The 23542-nt window shown below is 32.8% G+C and overlaps 1 protein-coding gene across 1 annotated transcript in view; it reads right to left on the minus strand.

Moving 5' to 3' along the window:
- The window catches only part of LOC113520503 (dorsal-ventral patterning protein Sog), a 104598-nt gene that overhangs the window by 2542 nt on the left and 78514 nt on the right, over positions 1-23542 (minus strand). Inside the window, exons 4-15 of the mRNA XM_052897304.1 lie at positions 9992-10057; positions 9487-9749; positions 7486-7619; positions 6092-6392; positions 5328-5609; positions 4355-4529; positions 3913-4079; positions 3425-3634; positions 2619-2810; positions 2159-2279; positions 1392-1633; positions 824-1003 (exon numbers count right to left, since the gene is read on the minus strand). Of these exons, the coding sequence (XP_052753264.1) occupies positions 824-1003; positions 1392-1633; positions 2159-2279; positions 2619-2810; positions 3425-3634; positions 3913-4079; positions 4355-4529; positions 5328-5609; positions 6092-6392; positions 7486-7619; positions 9487-9749; positions 9992-10057 (2333 nt within the window). The remainder of the gene's footprint in view (positions 1-823; positions 1004-1391; positions 1634-2158; positions 2280-2618; positions 2811-3424; positions 3635-3912; positions 4080-4354; positions 4530-5327; positions 5610-6091; positions 6393-7485; positions 7620-9486; positions 9750-9991; positions 10058-23542) is intronic.

Genomic DNA, 23542 nt, shown 5'->3' on the forward strand with positions numbered 1-23542 from the left:
AAATGAACCAGGATAAGAACGTAACCTAATATAAATCGACCGTCGACTGACGTGAAATAAACATATCCAAACAAAGAAAGATGACTAAATCTCAAATATCAAGAATTGCAATAGCTAATTGACATTAATTCAAAATTATCAACTGAAATTAGCTACTCATATATATAACACAATCTATTTATAAACCGATATGGACCTATGGATTTCAATCGTAGGATTTTACAAGTTCTACTAACATAAATAAAATTTAAAGAATCCAGAATTTTATCTTAAACCAAATATGCAACACACCCTGGTTTATTCATATTTCAGAGTAAATATATAAATAAAAAGTTCACAAAACTCTCTAAATCAATTCTGTTAAAGAAGAAATCTTAAATACCTGTAAGAAGTATAAAATTAGGCTGGACAATCATCCGAATAAACTTGCGAAGCAATTGACGTTATTGGACTGTGTTGCACGTTTGAAGAGGCGCTAAATACTAGACTTCAATAACTTAGCATGAATTCACCAGTGATAGAATTTTATGGAAATGAATTCTCAAAGGAGAATCAACTCTACACGACAAGTACAGAAAGATCTGCTAATAGTCAGGAAAAGATTGATTGCATGATGAATAAAAAAAAACTTAACATAAAAAATGAACTACACCATAAACATAACAAGGCCGTTTTCGTTTTCCGTTTAAAATTTCTGTAAGGTTATCTTCATAATATCATTTTCCATCAGGTTGACTGTCAGTTTATTTGCCATTCTGAATATCATAAAAAAGATCGGAAATAACTTTTTCAAATATTGTAATGGTAAAACTGATTAACTCACCTTGCACCTACAAGTGACGCATCTCTGTTCTCCATGCGAATGTATAGACGGATGTACTTCTACACCGTTCATCAAAGGCCCGTCTGGGAACTTGCAACCTCCTTCCGCTAGGATCTCTTCAGCAGTCCGTGGAGCAGCTTGGTCTTTTGGTGTTAAGTCTTCAGGTTTCTTCGCTTTTACCTAAAACGACAAAAATATATAGCTACTAATAGTATTAGTATTATCGTATCTGTGGTTTAGCCAACATTAAAGAGGTCTCTTCTTGTATCTAGTAAACATAAAATAAATACTCAAAATAATACTAGTTCTCAGGAATAGTACTGCAAAATAATCCTTATGAAAATCTTAAACCCCAGTATCCATTTACTCCACTACCATACTATAATTATGGGTAATATGACCCAGGATACGAGGTCAACATCGCGTAAGTTCCTTTTGTGTTGCAAGGATTTATAGATGTACGCTTACCATCAAGTGTGCTTATATTTGACTAACTCATATAATATAGTAATATTATAATTATATTAATATATAATATAGTATATAATTATACAATAATGTAACGTACCTCTGGACAGACTCGGCAGCAAGCTTTCTTATCAGGCCTATACGCATCCTTCTCAGCACATCTTAGTGGCGGGCAACGAACTCTAGGACATCGTACTTGTCTCGTCGAAAACTCACAGGTGCATACAGCACATGTGTCGTAACCTTCAGGCACTAAGTATGGGTGCCAAGAGGAGCCAGGAGCGTGGTACTGTCCAGCTAGATGGCAGCCATGGGATTCATTCCATACGGCAGTCGAAGAATCTGTAAGTAAGAAGAATTCATAATGAATGCCAAGTTTTATTTTTAGTCAGATTTATACCATAGAGAAATACATTATTATATCTTGAATATTATATATTTATGATATACGTAGGTTCAGTTAATACTAATTTTGACTAATTCACCAAACGCGAATTCCTTTAAACCAAAGAAGAATGCAACTTGGAACTTCTGTAAGGCGTCAAAAACGCTCGATCGCTGTTTATAAAATTAATTTTATAAGCTATTTCGCTTAACCGTAATAATATGTAATCCAGAATGAATACTTTATTTACTAGAAGACGGTTTTGTTTAAAAACATCTATAACTCTATTTCCTAAACTAACTTACGAATAATTCCTTATTGCCAATTCCGCAAATTATCTTGCTAGCTTACTTGCTTTATAATGGTAATAAAATTAGGGCAATACGACTTAATATCTCCATGTTTCAAGAATGAACAACTCAGAAATGATTGATTATCATCAATAATGTAAGTATATTATAAGTATAAATAAAAAAACTCACTAGTGCATATAGGACAGCATTGACCCGGTGGTGTGATGGTCGGCACCGTGCAATGTACAGGTGGGCATCTCACGGGATCGCATCGTAATTCGCCATGTATGCAGCCACAGATAAGGCAAGACTGAAATGGAATAAATAATATGTCTGTAATTTATGTCAAATTTATACGTACTCGTTGTGAAGATGTCTATTAGTTTCAAATGTAGGAATATTACACAAAACCGGTCAGGTCCCTAGAAACTATAATATGGGGTTCATCAAATAGGGTATATTAATGTTTTTAATTCTCTGTTAACATTAAGAATTTATAAATAAATACTCGTAATTAATAACTCCTTAAAAACTATATTTGTGTTAGAATTACATTGTTCGTAAAATCAAAGAGTGAAATGAACCATAATAAACACATACATATGCAAAATAGTACTGATATTATTAGACGAAAGTGGTAATATGTTACCTCAGGAACAATCCACTGGGATCCATCTGTGTGCAGTTCTTCCTGGTAATAGCAGGAGGTAGTTTTCGAAAGTTGGTTCATGTCGCTCAACCGGCGATCTGGTTGGTACCCCATCTTCACGAATGTGGGCGTATTGGGGGTGTATTTCGTATTCAAATATGTGTTATCCATACATGATAACGGTACGCTTATCTGCAAATATATCGAAAATAAATAATTTCAGAAAAAATCTAGTTACTATTACATAAATGATGATGATAATTAAGTATTTTGCTTGAGAAATTTACAATGTGAAGAATTATGTTCATTTCTAAACCATTTCTGCAAAGATGTTATTCCATATTATTTCGGCCAACATGGCAGCCAAGATTCTTAATCAGTTACAAAATGGAATATTCTAATATTTCTTGGCAACTTAGCTGCGATAGAAGAGCATTACTGGGTTACTAGCAAAATATCTTGTTAAAAAACTGGTTGCAAAATCTCAGCAAATGGGCTATATAGCTCAACCCAGATATTAACCTTTGCCATTATCAGTACCATAAAATTAATAAACTTTTCGCCTGAAAAAATTACTATAGCTACCCTAGAACAAGACTTACCTCTCTAGCACACCCTTTGAAGCGTGTATAAAACAATAAATATTGTTAATAAATAATCAGGAAGTTTATGTAAATAATTTTGACATATATAACTTCATGTAAATAAAAAATATAAAATGTTATTATTTTGCTTATGTAAAAATAAGCAGAAATGCGTACCCAATGAAAGAATTTAATTCCAATATGATTTATAAATATACATACCTTAGGTAACAGCGTAAGCAATACAGTCGTGAAGTTATCTGCGCCTCGTATGCCGAGGTATGCGGACCCAGTGTACAGGGACCCCAATTCGGCTGGAGACGGTTCCAACACGCAGCCCTCAGGACCAACAAGCGGCCTGATACTGCCGCCTTCAACTGCATGGGTGTCGAGCCATGCTGTCCATATGCCAACATTGCCGGTTATAATAACCTAAAAAAATTACAATTTAAGTAAAAAAATAATCTACAGCACATTCATACAATACGATTGGGCGATGCGCTGTCGCGTTTGAAGTCTATTAAATTCCGATAAGTCACTCTTTTACAATAACCTTAAATTAATTACAAGTGTTCATGACTGACATTAGCCACTTTCCTTTAGGTGAACTGACAGATCTTGTCTACAAATCAATAAAAAAATCTAAATCCAACTATGAATCAATAACATCAGATAAAGGCTAAAACATTCGTAAATAATTGAGTTATTACCTCATAATGCAACCCACATAATGCATCAACTGAGACCCAAGCGAGGCCAGCTACAGGGTTTGCTGTGACGGGCACCAAAGCATCGATGCGCTTCAGTAATGCCGGCCCACCACTAGCAGCATCAGGCAACGGTCGAGATAATAATCTACCGCGAAGAAGCGGTGGACCTAAAAGAAACGATTGAAAATAATATAATAGCAATAATAATAGAATTCTTAATATTTTATAATTCACAAAGTATCTGGTCAAGTAGTTAGTTACCACGACTTATAGATATAAAAAATTGTCAAGAAAACAAATCCAGCTTTCCTCTTACAACGTTGGATTAAAATATGCTCGAAAAATGTACGCGTACTGAGTGCATTACGTTCTTCATACACGTAAAACAAATTTTACAACTTCAAATGATAAATATTATGATTTATATAATGGAATATCTTACCAAGATCTCCACCAATATGTACTGCTAGCTGATCATCATATAGAGGTGGGAATATTCGCGCGCTAGGTCTAGCAAGAACACCTGTCCTTGTATCTAATATCTCCACTTGGGAATGACGCTTTCCTTGCTCTTCTACCAGCGTTATTTTAGGGTCAGTTGCATCCAAGTTGTCAATCTGAAACATACATATTAAAAAGGTATTAGAATCGATCAGTAATAATTCACAACACAATGTTTTTAAGGTTTTTAATACTTTGTAATCATCTTATCAATCGTTAACTGACCACTGCAGAACAAAGACCTCTCTCATAGACTGCCACAAAGAATAATCCCGAACCACCTGCACTTTTGTTATACTATTACATTTTTTCAAATTAAAATATATTTCACAAACTAGTCGCTGCAATAAATCATTGTTCTCGATTATAACGGAGCTATTATAGCTTCTTAGTTTGCGTTGTCAACGTTAACGGCTTGAAATTGTACCTTTATATATATATATGTATAAAATTAAGCCTAAATTAAGCCAGCTTTCTCAGCCTGATAGTAAATGCTCCATTTCAATTAATGTTACATAACTCTTCTATAGAGTATTTTTGAGTTTTAATCTAAATTATTACAAAATTTTACTCAGTTCTGATATAGAAATAGTGCCTGCAATGAGAGACTATATCTTTTACGCTTACTATCGTATCTGCTGTAATTTTATAGTTCATTTATTTATTTTTATTTTATTTTAGTATTACATAAATTTTATTTTATCCGATCAGTCACTATTTTTTTAATTATAATTTTTTATTGCTAATAACTACTATGTAAATTATAAACTGTAATTATACGAGCAAAAACTTAGCAATAAAATAGACGGAAAGAACACACGTTACAAGGTTAATAAAATCTAATTAATTATAATATTAATAAAAAAGATCATTAATTATAATTGTAAATAAAAATTATTTATAATAATATATACCTGTATGTCATAGACAAGTGATCCCTCTTTATCGATATAAAGTAGGGCAAGCCCTTCGGGAACTGACGATGCCGGCAATCTCTCCGCTACTAATGGTGCATGGTACACTTCACATGTGGCTTTTTGCATTACTTTCCCTGTTATACGTCTTTCTGGTGCTCCTATCTCCTCAATCGAAAGAAAGAGCCGGCCTCTAGCTAAAGAGCGTAACTCGGCAGCTGTGACTGGAGTTGATACTTCGAGGACGTTCAGTTCGTAACCCGGTTTCGCAATTTGATGTATCTGCAAAATGGCCATTGTGATATTATTATTTCCTTCGACATATTAAAGTAATGTAAAATAAGACAGATGAACGGTTTTCTCAAATGAAATATCAATCCGCGAAATAGTAGATGGATAAGTAGTAATGGACACTTTTATCTAATCCACAAAGTAGTTTATACGTTGTATTTATAACTAACTGTATGAATTGAAAACTTTGAAATACTGATTGTATCACACGTTAGATATACAATAAAAACAAATATAAGTGTTAGCCACACTATATCATCTTAGTAGATTTATCTGAATATACTTTTAATTTTCTACTAGCTGTAACTCTTTGACCTTGCTCATGAGAATTAGGTTATAAATATCCTATACTAATATCGAATGTAGTCTACCTTTTCAAATCTATTCGGTCTTTTAAGCTTGTTTTAATAACAAATATGTAAAGAAAATACCTTTACGAACTTTCTCTTTATAATATTAGTAAGGTTACTAACCTCGTCAATAATAGTTTGGTTTTTATCCGGCATAGTCAGCATTACCCGGACGGCCTGCTCCTTTTCTCGTGGGACAGGTGAGAAAATTCCATTATATGCGATAGCAAAATGAAGACTTGGAGCAGCACCAGCCACCCCTGTCACTACCGCAGTTCCTCCCCAACCTTCTTGCTGACCTGCAAGAGCCAGGCTTGTTTGGCCAGGTTTGAAACTATCTTCGCATGCGCTGTTGCCTGATGGTGGAGGAAGATATTCTGGTTCTAGTAATGACGTGAACATTTCGGATGTTAATGCCGGATATCTGTAATTTATAATAAGTTCGAGATTAGAGAATAAGTAATATTTGATACAGTTTACATTTAGATAGATTTGAAATTTCCAGACCCATGTTTTACTATGAACTAATTTAGAAAAGCGCATTACGATGACATCTATCCTTCTTATTATTATTTTGTACAAGATTACTCTGATTCCTCAAAATATACCTATCATATTGTACATGACATTATCAAAATACATACTAAATCAATTTATAAAATAGAGTATATACAATCTTATAGTAATTTTATTTTAAAAAGTGTTCTAATACTTGTGATAAAAACATATCTATTTTCGAATGGAATGATCTACGTGATGATGCTATTGAATATATGTACCTATGTTAGTTTCAAGAATTCTTATTCATCGAGCAAATGAAGGCAATCATTCTTGTACGTTAATAAAATAGCCTCGGTACAAAACGATTAGACAATTGTCAGATCATAAACAACTGGAAATTGAAAACTGAGTCACAGTTCACAGCCAACGCGCCGGTATTTTCCTAGACCAGCTTCAAATGAAACCGAAGGGGCTTTCCGTCAGTGTATTCTCACGGCTAATTTAATTTACAAGCAACAATCAACGGTCCTACTGTTCTTTCCTTGGAACATCTGTTCAAGGATAAATCTATTGCATCAGTATTATTGTGATATACTAGATATTAATATGTATAAATGGTTGCATTAATTTATTTACAATGAATTCATTAATGATATTAATATGTAAAGACCATAGTTTTTCTGTGCATAATAATAATAAATGTAAGTGGATAAAATAAAAGTTGAAGATTGACAGAGGATGTTTTAGCAAGTTATGGTCGGTTGTCATGCAACTTACATTTACTTGAGTTTACTAATATAGGATTAACGATTTCTATACTTTACTTTTACTTTCGTTATACTTTTTCTTTTATTATCCTGATTGTTATAATTTAATAGATGCACACATACTAATCTTGGGATAGTAGTAGCAATCTATGATATGCCTTACCTACAAATTGAAAGCGGCTAATATAAAAAAGATATGAAATCATGAAACTTGAACGTTGATTAATAAAATGGTTATGTTTCCAGTACCTGTCAATTCGACCACTCAATGCACTCTCCATCGTACTGTTTTCTGCATCGCCCCATACCAATGCCACGAATAAAGAACCATCCCGCAATAGACGTTTATATTCGCGCGGCACTCTACGCCACACACCGCATAACTGCAAAAAACAAAACGAGATGTTACTAATATCCCCTGAATTTTTATTATTCTACACTAGTATTGTAAGTTTATAACAAGGTAAAAGCTCGGCTGATAGAACATGGAAATGAACCTGAATAAACAATACCATATTTTGAATATTAAATAATTAATTCTTATCTAAAATTTATCTTCAAAATATTGCTTTTTTTTATTTTTTTTTATACCACTGAGGTGGTATAAAAAAAATATGGTATAAAATATGGTATAAAAGTATTACGCGCGCGTTGCCGACCCTGAAGAAACCTCTTTACCCCCCTTTTGAAGAACCCCATGCTGTAGTCTCTCGGGAAAACCTCGGCAGGGAGCTCATTCCATAACCTGAGTGTTCGTGGGAGAAAGCATCTCTGAAACCGCGTTGTACACGACCATTTAGGCTGTAAGGTATGAGGGTGAACTCCCTGTCGATGGCGAGCCGTACGATGATAGAAAGTGGCCGTAGGCATCATATTGAATAATTCCTCTGAGCACAATCCATTGTATAAGCGGTAGAACACGCAGAGTGAGACAAAATCTCTCCTAAGACTTAAGGGTTCAATACCGCTTGCAAGCATGGGATCATCGACAATTCTCATAGCTCGTCGTTGCACTGAGTTGAAGGGTTCAAGCTAGTATCTAGGTGCTCCCGCCCATAAGTGACAGCAATACTCCATATGGAGTATTGCTGTCACTAAGATATATAAGATCATCTGATGGCAGTCATCATCATCGTTTCAACCATTATCTGTCGGGGGGAGAAAGGATTTTTAATAAAGAGTATTAGTAGCCCCATTACTATCAATATACCACATCAGGTCGACCTTCTCGTGGTTCCCCTTGGAAACCATCGTGATTGATTTATTATTAGATTCGGCACGGTGGGCTAACTGACCTGCTTAATCCTCACCTATCATCCCTCACTGGTGCCCCACCAGTGTATACCGATAGCGCAGGTGGGGTTACCATTAGTGTTTCAACCATAAAGCAGTTGTGTTTGCATGGCTGTGTTTCGGTTTGAAGAGTGGGATATTGAATTTACTGGGTACAAAAATAACATTGAGTCCTCAGGAATGGCCGCATGGGGAGTATCATGGGCTAAACAGTAAACTCTGTTATGTCCATGGTACTGCTCATGTCTATAGGCGACGGTTGCCACTTTACATCAGGTGGGCCGTCAGCTTGTTTGCTATTCTAAGTTGTATAAAAAAAAAAAAAAAAAAATCATCCATTAAAAAAAATCATTATCTGTCCACTGTTGAACATAAGCTTCCTCCATAGAATGCCATAAGGAACGGTCCTGAGCTACCTGCATTTACTGATCCCCTGCAGTACATTTGAGATCGTCACTCTATCTAGTCATAACTACAAATTGTTAAATAAATATATAGAATATCCGATATTTTTATATATACGTGTATGTATGTATAGTGCAACTTCATTTTCTCTCGTCTATTATTCATGTTAAAGATTGAGCTCGTTACTCATTGGTATTTACCCAGATAAGTTACTTAGAACCTACCTCTCTATCATCATCATATCAGCCGTTAACTGTCCACTGCTGATCATAAGCCTTCCCCTTAGTGGGTTTTACCATTAGTTACCATGTTTGACAGGCAGGTTGGCAACCGCAGTTTGACTTTTGTGATGTTTTAAGAAGGACACTACTGCCTAAACCACGGCCATTAAATCCCCTTAGTCGCCTCTTACGACACCCACGGGAAAAGAAGGGGTGGCCCTTTCTATACCGAAAACATATGGATACCTTTTTAATGTAGGTATAACTTAAAAAGTTATAAATCAAACTTCACTATTTTTATATTGTTTCAACAGATATTTTTAAAACAAACCTTATCAGTTTTATCTTCATACGTAGCGTGAATGCCAGGTACTTTTACTAAAGGATTTTCGATCAATAATCTTCCTTCCCGGTCTAAGAACAAGAGCGCTCTTGGCTGAACCGTGATCGATGTTCCAAGTATAATAGACCAGTACAAATGTCGGCGACGGAAGATGAAGCGTGCTGTAGCCACCCCTCGAGCGACAGGCACTCCCGTCATGTCATCGCGCCTGATACATAGTGGAGAGCGACCCGTCAGCAGTGCTCCGAAGTCTGCAAATTTAAATAAAAAAAAAATGTTTATTTAAACAAATTTATTACTTCATAATTGTTCATTTTTTTATTTTTTTTCAGACATAAATAAACCATTGCCACTTTGTGAATTCAGTAACTATTTATGTTTTATAGCTATTCAATAATAAAATGCACATATATAAGTTCATCCAAAAAAATGCTTTAATAATAGATGCCGCATCTAAAAATAGTTTAAAAAAATAATAATTAAAAAATCTTACGTTTCATACTAAGTATCTCTTCAACAACGATGACCGATGGACTATCCTGTTGTACTAGGTCTGGTGCTGAAACAAAAAAAACAACAATTTATATTTACTCATAGATATCTTGTATAAAATACAATGAATGAATTAATCAAATTTGGAATAAGCTTTTTTCGTCATCTAAACTAACATTGTACAATGTACATTTATCGAATTGTATTAGACTCTGTAAATAACGCTAGGTAAGTTGGGTATACATTTAATCATAGCACGTTATGAATATAAGTAATATTTTTTATTATTGAAAATGTTATAACACACGTTTAATACATTCTCGATCCGGCACAGTGCCTCATAAAAACGGCGCTTTCGATCAATTGATCGCGAATTACGTCCACGACTGCTGCCATGATGGTTCGCAAGACCTCTCCGACCCTTCCATTCTGGTTGATTGGATCAAATGTTATTCAATCGTAACAGGACAGGCGTCTAGACGGCGACGGTAGAATTTGTGCTTTGCATAGTTTTCTTGTTGGGTCTGCTCTGTACAGAAATAGAGAGAGCAGTGACATTTTGCACGACAGTTTGATTGTACCCGATTTGTCGATGCGCTCGTTAAATAATCGTAAACCCGATAGAATTTGCAATATGATTTATTCAATTTCCGCGAGTAAATATAAAACGTCAAATGGCACTAAATTAATATTCAGACTACATATTTTTACGTATGAACAATCGAAATTCCTAAAAGTAACTATAAAAAGTAAAGGTTCGGAACTTTTTATATAAAGACTGTAAAAGTCTAATAAACGTCTAAAAACAGACCAGGTAACAATGTTATATTACAATAGGCAGTTCAAGACTTTCGATAAAGTAATATATTCAAATTAATATTTGCGATTAATAAAAATAATTTCTCTTCATTATTATTGCTATTTCTTTTGACGTAGGAACGATACTAATGCAGCCAACTATATTTTCTATAAATAAACCTAATAAATTTTATTATCTGATTATTTGTACTAAACAGCAAAAATATATGACAAATATCAAATAGTATCTGTGGTAAACAACACGATGAGAGGACTTGTTTTCGTAGATATGTCTGAAGGTAGATTATGATCTAGCACGCTCTGGCGCCAACATTCATAATTCACTCTGTAAATTCATATAATGCAGAGACAGCCCTAAATTTATTAGCAAACGGCGCCAGAATGGCGATTACGTGAACTAAGAAACTCAGAATAACAACAATGCGCGTTAAACAAGATGAGTAGATGATGGAATGATACGTGCATAACAGTAATGCGAAGGATTGTCGTTGAGTATTACATTTGCATAAGTATCCAATTAGGCGACAATAAAGATTGTAATTCTATGTAAACATAATAATCAAGTCTTCCTATTCTATCTAACCGTCAACAATTGCCTTATCAGATAGTAAAACTCAAATTACATTTATATAAAATGCAGGTATCTTTTACATTAATAATCAGGTATGTTAATTTGAATATTTAATAGCCACTGTGTATTATAATTATTGTAAATTTTCTGACAACCCTAAGCGTAATGGAGGCACAAGCGGCGCCGGGGCACCTTTGACTCGACTCTCGGCGCCCGTGCGCAACTCTCGCTTGTGTGTGTGATGAATATTTATGCGCGCTTACATCGCGTACTGAGCACTGGCGATCCGTCTACGGCGCCTCTTCGGCCAACACCACTCATTAATGTCATTTAGCGTAAATTTAAACTTTTGAAAGCAACCTCGAGAGCGACTACGTGATGCGACTAGTGCCGTCACTTCATTTCTAGTCTAGACGCGCCGCAGCGTTTTAAGCCTCATCGACACGCCGAGTTTTCCAATCGTATGATGTAACCAGGCGCCGTAAAGACGGCGTTCATGAAAAGAAACTGCTGATGCGTAACAATTTGTTTGAGTGCGCCGCAACAAAAAAGACACGATATGCCAAACATTCAAGAAAACATAAACCCACGCTCAATTATTCTTAAATCAGTAGTACCGATACACCGTTGTAGTAGCAGACAAAGTGGCGACCGACCAGATCAATTCATTTAATAGCATTGTCATAACTCGTTATACTTTATATTAAATTGATTCATCAGGTCCCACATCCGTGGTATAATGGAATCGCGCCAATCAGCTCGAGTAAAACAGTATATGTTGTTAGCATAGCAAGTTTAGTGTTTATGTCGCGACAGTTAACGGTCATCGACAGATCACAGTGTCACAGAATCTAAGCATAGAATAGGTATCAGAGGCGCACAGGGTTGAATATTGTTCTGCGGCGCCGACCCGGCGGAACACGACTCTCCTCGCTAACATGGGCAAATCATTCGCAACTAGTACTAGTACAGAGTAACACATACAGCCCAAAGCCATTATAATCAATTCAAAGCAATAAATACGACTCAAGAGGACTAGATACTTTAGTACTTCCTAATCATATATATGTTGCATATTTATGAGATGTTTGAAAGAAGATTAAATAAATGACACGGATACTTGAATATTCAAGTGCAGTTTATTAACTATAGCTTCAATAAAAAGCCTTGAACATTCAAGTATCATCAGATAAGTTTCTTGTTTACAATAAAAGTATGTATATAGTTAATAATACCTCCTAAACTTGAATATTGAGACACATAAGTAACTTCTCCTTTTTTTAAAATTGAAAATCCATCCTTACTAATCCTTATTAATACTATAAATGTGAATTTTTGTTTGTTTGTTACCTCTTAGTACCATAACCGCTTAACCAATCAAACACGTATTATTTGGCTATTTTATATCCTGGTTACACGGACAAAATCGTGGCTAAAAGCTAGTCAATAATATTAGTAGTTGAAAAAATCTTGTTCACTATACCAGGATCAAATAAATGTACCTACATTTAAAAGTGTCACTCGACAACCCTATTCTACATATAACCCCGCCCATAATATTGTATATGCTTAACTTTAGAGCTATTAATTAACGAAAGATAAGAATTAACCTTTACTTGTGATTATGACACACTGCTTTAGTATTTGTATTGTTCCTATATTACATAAATGAATGAGAGCATATGACTCAACTTGCGATAGATTAATAATGCATCTTACACCTTGACCTCGACTATGTGTAAAAAAGTGAATTTCGGCAAACAACAGATATCGCGCGACGGAACTATTTAGAACCAATGACGCGACGTCTGGTGACGTAACGACGGCGCGCTCGCTGAAAACTGTACACTGTCATATACATATTGTGTCACCTCGAAATCTGACAGTCTGCCACGTACCTACCTGTCACGGGCTGTAAGTTTGCCAGGAAGTACCTACCGCAAATCTAGGTACATAGGTACATTTTGAAAATAATTTGAATCAATTAGTGGTTATATGTATATCGTGATGTAATTCGATTGTTTTGTTATTTTCCTTATTCCCACTCTCGTGCCAGATCGCGTCACCTACCTACTTTACTTTTAGATCTTCTACTCCTTTCGTTTAGAATCATACCTTTTTATTTTTGATTTCTACGTTTTATTTTAGCGATAACAATCTATTGCATAATATTTAATACAAAGCGGGACCCCAAGATCGAATCCCAGCACAAACCATAATTTATCAAATTCAAGTTTAGATCATTTAAATAAGGCATTTAATTTCCACCAGATGGGCCGTCAGCTTGTTTGTTAAGTTGCATAAAAAAAAACTTTGTGCTTCGATTGGCACGGAAAAGGCTTAGAATTTTTTAACCCAAACAATAGCACAATTACGCGAGTTAAAGTAATATATTTCATTTATCTATTTATAATAAACCAGTGCTGTCCAATTTGTGCATGAATGTACGATCCTATTAACCTAAATTTATGTCTCACAACTCGATGATAACAATAATACCTAACGTGAAACTTTAATTTTGTATATATGTATCACCTTCTTATCGAAATTTATATGAAACTCGGAATAAATTAATGAATGAATGAACTAAGTAGCAGAAGATGTTGAAAAATGTTTACCATTCACGATGAATTAATAAAAAAAACCTAATAAATAGAGAGCAAACATCAAACAACAATAATTTTCCATTTTCATTAATATAGATATGGCTATAACATACTTTATATAGATTAAACGATCAGAGAGAACTTAGTATTTTAAACACTACCTTTCTACTTTGCATGAAGACCACAAAATAAGGTTATCTGAAGGAATTGATTTATAACACCAGCGCATGGTCATATCTACAAGATCAATCTTTGGGTAAAGTGCAGCTCAAAGTCTAATTGGCAGACTCGTGGTCCGCCGACTGCAGCGTGCAGTTATTCCATTGAGTCTGGCAGGGGAGTGCGACAGTGCCCGGCCCTCATTGCGAATTCCCGCGATGCGGGCCGCTTGCACGCAGTCGGCTCTCTGATAATTTATAGGTTATATTCATAATGATTGCAGCAAAGAATGTTTACGGGACAAGGCGCGGCCTTATTGTTGTCTATATACACGGCACTGTGCTCGCACTCACCGCCCGCATAACTGTCGTGATGTGAGAACTTTGGCGTCGATTCAACATCCATTTCCATAAAATATAATTTTGTTTCGATGCTCTCGATGCATCCCGATGCGAATGTTTCTTTACAGCCGGATTACATATATTAAATACGAAGTACGCGAATTGCCGATTCGTGACGTAAATGATTTGATGTTTATATATTCAATACTTTTAAATGTCTATCCTACGTCCTACGTCGATTACGTTCTTGTTTGCAGTAAAAGTACACCGATAATTTTAAATGAACTAAAATGGCGAGGGTGTACATACATAATTGGGTATATTGAACAACTGAAAATTGTTGCATTACCGTACTAAGACCATGTACGGTGCTAGCGAACGAGGCATTGTACCAGTGGCGGTATTTCTGCGGCGTCCTATGCGCCGCCGTTTACGGTCAACCATTTACCCAAAAAAGTAGAACAACAAACCGCGTCTGTGCTGTTTACAAGAACAGCAACACTTCGGTCGCATTGTCCTGCGGTGAAACGTTGACCACTTTGCATTTTACACCAACAATCGCACACTGCACTACACATGTCGCCACCGTTGCCTTTAGCGATCAACCATTAAGATTTTACATTTCCCTTTTAGATACTAATAATACATGCGACGTTTTAATAAACTATACTATACTTGTTATTTAACTGTAAGAACCGATTATGGTTAAATGTTCCAAATAAGTCCGAAACTAATCGAGCATTCCTAACTAATATAAACCGGTTATCCTTATAGTTAAATTATGTGGACTTACGAAACTTTTTACTATAAAACTATAGTTTGATCCATAAAACGTAATTTATATTTCAATCATGTATTAATTTGCATTTTTTGCGACAATTTATATGTGGCGCCTAACTTTATCAGAAAAAACCTACATTAGAAGAAATACAACTTTAAAAGTAATATTATTATATTATATTGTACTGTATTCATTATATGCACAATCTTGGGCATTAATTTTATTTATTTTACATTGTTTTGCACCAAGTAAAAAAAATAACAAATACAATAAATATTAATGAGAAGTGATACAAAAGGTGGCCTTATCGTTAAGCGATCTCTTCCAGACAACCTTTGGGTAGAGGACATTGAGAAAAAGACAAAGGGTAGATTTATATAAAAATAATGACATAACTGTTACTCTTACCAACTTATTATATCAGACGTTGACTCTCCACTGTAGAACGTAAACCTCCCCCTATTGGGGTGTTTACCAGTAGTTGCCACGCTTGACAAGCGGGTTGACAACCACTGCTACACATTCTTTGACCATTAAGTTATCTTAGTTACCTCTTACGACACCCACAAGAAAGGAAGGGATTGCACATTTTATACCGGAACTATACGGCAACCATTTTAGTGAAAACCATTACAGTTTTCATTCAAAATAAATAAACAAAATATAATTAAGTGCCTATCTAAAACTTGTATATAGATTTATACTCATATATAGATAGAACAAAAATTGCAATTATACATTTACATGTTATTAAACATTATGTTATCTCATGCTAAAATAAAACAACGGAGACCTCTTCTTCAACATAAAAGACCACTGTTTCACACAGAGCTGATTGCTTCCGCTTACTAGTTAATCGCTCATTAGCATATGCGAGAGATAATGAGGTGTAAACGAATATTCCAAACAGACACCTCCACAATATAAATGCAGATAGACGACACATGCACTTCTATATGTTATCTATATTTCACCAAAAATAAGTCGGTGTACCGTGTACTATCTTAATGTTACCGAAACAACTAATGAGTGTCTCACTTTTAAGAACACCTTAAGAGAAAGATATTAACCTACACGTGCTAGGCTAAATAGCTTATATAAGATTTTATTTCGAATTTTATTTCGAATTTTACTTCTCTTATTATTGATATTCTCTGATATATTAGATTCTCCCAATCGTTTCATCACTAAACGAACGCTGAAATGAAAAGAAATAAAGAGACATTGTAATCTTATTTCGTCATACAGAAATATGACGATTCAATAGTTTTTTTTTTTTTTAACTATTATGCATTTTCCAACAAAAACCATTAAAAGTACTATACTGGTTTGATTTTTATTCTTTTTTAATATATACGAGTACGTAATAAACTTCGACGCTATTTATTAAAAGTAATCCGAACTTTCAGTTTTTTCAGATGTTTTCTTTTAAACCAACCCTGTATTATAACCAACACAATAAAAAAGAAATATTCGAACTAGTCAATCTGTTTTTGAGTTTCAGCGAGATTAATGAACAGAATGCATGATTTTTATATATAGAAGATATCTAGATACAAGCGAATGCTAGTAATTTCGTCTGCTTTGATTTCGGTTTAAAATTCTACAGACTAAATTTCGATGTGGAGTTTCTACAAATTTTATGTACGAACTTCAAATTGAAAAGTGATTCAAGAAGTAAAATATGAGCAGGCAAATTATCTTGCATACAGTTGCGACATCTAATTAAATCAATGTCTGTGGACTTGCGTTTCTTCATCACATTTTAGTGTAGGAGCGTAGGACCATGAAATTATATATTTGCTCTTTTAACTGAATAAATATGATGATTAAACTAAAAACTTGATGCCTTTAAAAAGGTTTATTAATAAATACTACGTGAATAAACATTGGGTAAATTTACTTTTCACAAATCATGTTGAAAATAGAGTCGTATGTCCATGGCATTGTATATGATATCAGACACCTTACTACATATTTATCTTAGTCAAGACCATATTTCCATGCACAGATTCAATGACTAATAAAATAACAGTAAACAAATGACCCTACATGATTAAAATATATAAATTTAATTTAAATTCAATTCGGCTGTTCTTAGTTGTAAACAAAGTGTCTTAGCAATTAACGATTTTTTTAGAATAATTCGATCTCTGGAGTTTATATTGAAAAACAAATTTTGATTGGATATATGCTACCTATATTTTATGAAAAATAATATCTTTGTACATTCAATGTGCTTAAAATTTTACACAAAATAAAAAAAATACATTATTTTCACAGAACTCCTTTCTTCATACTGAGTGAACTTGGGTCATTGTATCTATTAGTTCTTACAAGTTTACGTGAAAAATCATAGTAACTTTAATTATGAATAAAATACTTGGATGAAACTATATTTATAGATATATATTAACTTTCATCTATATCTATTTATTGTACGAGTATATTCAAAAACTATTACACATGTAATTAGCAAAATTAATAAAATACTAATTGTGTCAGTGGCTTCACATGCCTGGACCCGTATCCTATATGTTAAGTTAGGATATTACCTATCCATGTATAACACATTTAAATCTGTTCGGAATTTTTTACGTAAAATAGTAACAAACATCCACACATTCTCAGAAGCTTACGCGTTTATTATAGTAGCGAGTAGAAAGATGTGAGATTTGAAATAGTATGTGTGAAAATAAAAAGGCTATGCTACGTTGATTAATTCACGTGATTATAAATAAATTTACCAATAAATTGCTGAAACAGATATACTATTAAAAATCGATAGATACAGATACCGGAGAGGATCTAAATAATCAGATAGACAGTAGTCTGTCTGAAGGAGGAGATACGGGTCTCTGGAATCGCTGTACATGAATGAGACAAATTATGAAAATGTATGAAGCAAGAGATGTAAAAATAAAGACTTTAACTCGGGGTAGACAAAGAGACTCGGTACTCTCTGCCTATCTTGCAAAAACTTTACGTGAAGATATTTATAAAAAGCGACAGCTAAAGGGAAGGAATATGTGACGAAATTGTAATGCCCATCTATGTGTAAACACTGCACGTTGTGATGAGATTCAGATGGCCTCGTTGATGGAATTTAATTAGAAATGAAGCGAACGAGTGCTGATTGGCGAATGAATGACGATGTAAGTACCAGTATGTATCAACAGATCCGTCAAACGCGAGGCCGCCGTTTTCAATATGATGCGTTCGGAATAATCAATATAATAATGAACTTACTAAATTCGCATTTTTAAGTAATTTGAAAATAAAAATCATAAATTATGTCATTATATATAAAATACAAAAAAAAATAGTAATGATATTTTTAATAATATAAAAAAGATATAATAACATTTGTTGACTTACACCGTTATGGTAGACAAAATAATCCACATGACCACATTTCAGCGAATATTTTAAAATTCATCATAAAAAGTTAATCATAATTAAAAGATTACTCAGTAAATTGAGTGTAAAATTAAAAACTATTTGTTACTGGATTTTATAGGAACAACATTTTTTAAGAACAACACAATTAGATGTCTAATTTTAAGCACAATAATTACGTGTTTAACAAATTAATAATATTGACGTAATAAATATTTAATTTCACATTAAAATGAAAAATAAAATACATTCGATTAGCATGGCCATTTATTTTAAATTAAATACAAAATACCAATTACGTACACAATTATACGATTTAATTATATACTTATTTTTAAGCGGCTTGAATAACATGGAAAATTTAGATTTTTTGTATTTTTTATGCATTACGCAATGTATCATATCAGCCATTAGGTAACTGTTTACTGCTGAACATAGGCCCTCCCCATAAGAGACTTTTACCAGTAGTTGCCACATATGGCAGGCGGGTTAGCAACCGCAGGTAAGGTTTGGTAATGTTTAAAAATCCACGCTGCTGGCCATCTCTCGACCACTAAACTCCCTAAGTCGCCTATTACGATAGGATCACGGAAAAGAAATGGGCAGCCCATTCTATGTCGGGACCATACAGTAATTAAACGATATAACATAATATAAATAATTACGATAATATTACGTATGTAAAAATGTACAATATAAGGAGAAAAACGTAGAATCGACTTTTCATCTTAAGTATGCAATCTCAACCTAAATGTTTAGGTTAAAGCTCTAAGAACATGATTCTATCTTACCTAAGAAAGAAAATAAATTATATATGTATAGCATATCAATTTAACGACTTCATTTCAAAAATACCCCACATTGTATTGTCGAAAGACATTAAATGACATCCTTTCTTTGAAAGGATAAATATGTATATTACATGTATCTTTTTATATAGGAAAAAGGATATGATATTCACAGTAATGAGAGTAATAAATCAGTTTATTTAATAATACGCCTTTTATACCTGTGTTCAGTATACCGCCACCAGGCCCCGAAGGTGATTTTCCAACAAAGCATACGAGAATCACGAATATCCACTTATTTAACCTGTACAACACATAACAACGCCGTTGATTAATCGATGATAAAATCACCGATTTAAATAGATAATTTATCACCAACTGTCATCAGCATGTCACGGCAGATGTTATGTTGATATTATAAACATACACTAATTAATTTTTATTACAAATTACACGAGTTTTTCATTAATTTATTAGTTTAATTATAAATTTTGTGAGCTAGATATTAAATTTTAGTATTTTAACAACTTATATAGTTAGACACATCCGCTGCAACCGGCTTTAAAATTTTTAAATGCCATGCCATTCATAAAACAGCTTTAGTAAAAAAGTACTTTTTCTGTATAACCCACATAACACCTATTATAGTCAGTGTCCTATTTATTTTATCATATCATTTAAGGTACGTGGTAATCTCATCTACAATTAGATATAGTGCGATATAGTTTTTTACAATATTTTTAAATTTGGAATTTCATTATGGAGTTTACTAAAATAAAAATGGCCATGATGGTCAAAGGCTTGGAAATTTATACTTTAAAAATAAACAATAATATAATTTGTCATAGTATTATACAACGTTCATATACATCAAAGATACAATATATTGTATATATAATCTAAAACAAACTAAACATTAAAATTTCATTAACATCCCTATCACATATCGATTTATTATTTATTGATTGTACTGAACTTCATTACATCTAATGAAAAACTTTAATACGTATAGATACGAGTATATAAAATTTGATATTTTTCTTTTAAATAGTGTACCTCTATTTCATGGTATATTCAATATGATTATTCTAAAATATTCACTATATCTTTGTCTGTATTTAAATTAAAAAGTACAGTATTAGTTTTCGGGTTTATTCAATGTGGTTATTGTACATTGTATATTACATCTTTGTTTTGAAATTAAATACTATAATACAACAATTTTACAGTTTATTAAGTACGGTTATTGTATAAGACCTATAATGTATTTGTATATATTTATTACATTCATAATTTGACCTTTACTAGTTTAAACCTGGGTGCTTCTATTTCAATTAAAGCCAACTGTTTCAAATCTTAACATTTAGTTAGATGATGTATCAAATAAAATTTTCCGTATTACACCTATGTAACATGTATCTTAGACAGTCTTTTTGGGAACATTACCTTAATATTTAGAAAACGTTATTGATTGGTGAGTAAGAACTCACAAAATAATTTAAGATCTATTTTATTTTATATCCAGTTGCTAAGCCGTATATTAATTTTGAATTGGCACTTACCATTTAATTTTTTTGTTGATTATTGTTTTATATATTTTTTCTGCATAAAAAATTTCCATGCAAATTCTTTACCATACTATACTATACGAATTTATGAATGCTGTACTATATTAAAAAATTAAAACATTGTGTTAAGATGAACTTTTTATTGAAATAGTAAATTTCCATTAACAATATTTTTTTCATGTAGCTCTAGTAGCCGGACCATGCTACGGTCATTACAGTAAATACACAAATCAGTAGAAAAAAAAGTTATATTTTTTATTTCTATTATAATTATAAAAAATTATAAAATTATAAATAGCACTAAACCATAAGAATAAGGATTAGCACCATATAATGTTATCCAAAAAATACGAATAAAAATTCGCCTGTGAAAAAATCTTTGACAGTTTCTGACCACTATTTTTTTTACACTATCACGTAGCGTATCACGTAGCAAAATTACTGTTAATCTAATGTCACTATTTCTAAAATCTATCGACTTTCTTATATACTGTCATTATGAACATAGAAGTACTTAACAATATTTAAATAATAAATAATAAATGTACCTATACATATCACACAACACTATTTAGTCTCAAACTGAGCTTGTAATGTTAAAAAACATAGATATTAGGCAAACTACAGACAATTAACTTAAAACTATATAAAATATATCCACACATTGTGTGCATATATTAACCAAAACAAACTGAAACCTATCAATATAGTAATATTTTACATAAAAACGAAAACAAACTGAAACCTACTCGTATTAATATAATAATATTTTACAGAGATTGAACCTACAACCATCGGAAGATGAGATTGTGTGTTTAACCGTTACACTGTCAAGAATTTCGATTAAAAAACATGAGGTTAAGTTTTTTTTTTATTGTATAGCTATACAGATTATAAACTTTATTAGGTAGACTTAGGTATAGACTAGGAACACAAAAACATCTCTCGGCCTCTACAACCTTATAAATATTTCCCAGAATTATTTATTTTATTTCGGCATTTATTATATACTTATTAAGATTTCATTAATTAATTAAGGCAATCCAGCGATGTTTCGAAATCTAAAACAAGACCTAATGACCACCCATGATATATACCTATCTACAACACACATCCATCTTCATTAGCGTATTTATTTTAGAAGGGTTCGCCACAAATACTTTTGTCTGTATATATTTTGCGCTAATTAAACAGATATCTAACACGATTTAGTATTCATTGTTTAAAAGCAATTGCCCTTAATTTAGTCCTCTAAAACAATACGTAAAATTCGAATTTGTCAAATGTATTTAAATACTAGCTGATTCCGTAAACGTTGTTTTACCACTTATTGCGAAATATAAAAATCGCGATTAAAATATAGGAGTTGATCGCAAAACGATAAAAATTTAAAATTGTATGTATTTTTCAATGCTAAATGATAATAAAATAAAAATAAAAAAAAATTTCAAAAATATAAAAAATATATTTTGAAGTGGGTCACCCATATCATTGACGGGTATGAAAAATAGATGTTGGCTGATTCTCAGACCTACTTAATATGCACACAAAATTTCATAAATATCGGTAAAGCCGTTTCGGAGGAATTTGGTAACAAACACCGCGACACGAGAATTTTATATATTAGATAATGTATATATGAAATCATAAATTCGAAAAATTACAGAAAATTAATATTTCTCTTCGTTAAAATTTCTTGAATTGAACATATATAGTGATTTCGAACTAATAATACTCATCTTATTTAATGAGTTAATAATAAATATAAAGGAAAAAGAATGTTAAAAATAAAATAAAAAGAATAGAAATCTAAAGACGCCGTTTGTCGTTCAAAGCAAATTATCCATATTACGAGTACCATGATTAGTCAACCAAATTTTAAACAAATTATTCACACAATGTACCTAGGTAATGTTAGTTAAACAATAGTTAAACCCTAAACAATCCTATGATCGCATTAAACGAATTATCGTGACTTTTGTATTTACACCTACTGTGTATCAATGTTAGGCATCAATATAATTATTATGACATGTTCCATGAGTCACAGATATGCAAAAATGTCCAAAGCCTAATATGCAAAGGTCAACTGAGATTAAAGTCGGCTTCCAGTCGCATCTACACGACAATGACTTTAACAATCAACGACAATAGACTTTGTTTTTCCTATAAGTAAAATCCATTGAGACGGATCCATCAAATAATAATGCGTATTCATACATCCGTGAACAGTTTTATAGTTTTTTATTGCACTACTTCCTTTTGTAACATTTTATAGTCGACTGAATTGGCTTGGCATCATCCGGGCATTATTTTCTTACGTAAGTTCAGATATAAATATAACTGTAAACATTGCCAATGCAAAAATATACTAACATACCCAATTAATACCTACATGAATAGAAAATAAGTAGGTAATCCTTAAAATAATCAAATCGAAAATATTCTACAAACCGTTCGAATAAGCTTCAAGTAAGCAATAGATTATACTCGATATTTCCCTGCTTAATGGAATAATGT

Source organism: Galleria mellonella, unplaced genomic scaffold, assembly GCF_026898425.1.
Source record: "Galleria mellonella isolate WM207_F2 unplaced genomic scaffold, CSIRO_AGI_GalMel_v1 utg36, whole genome shotgun sequence".
In the NCBI taxonomy this organism is placed as follows: Eukaryota; Metazoa; Arthropoda; class Insecta; order Lepidoptera; family Pyralidae; genus Galleria; species Galleria mellonella.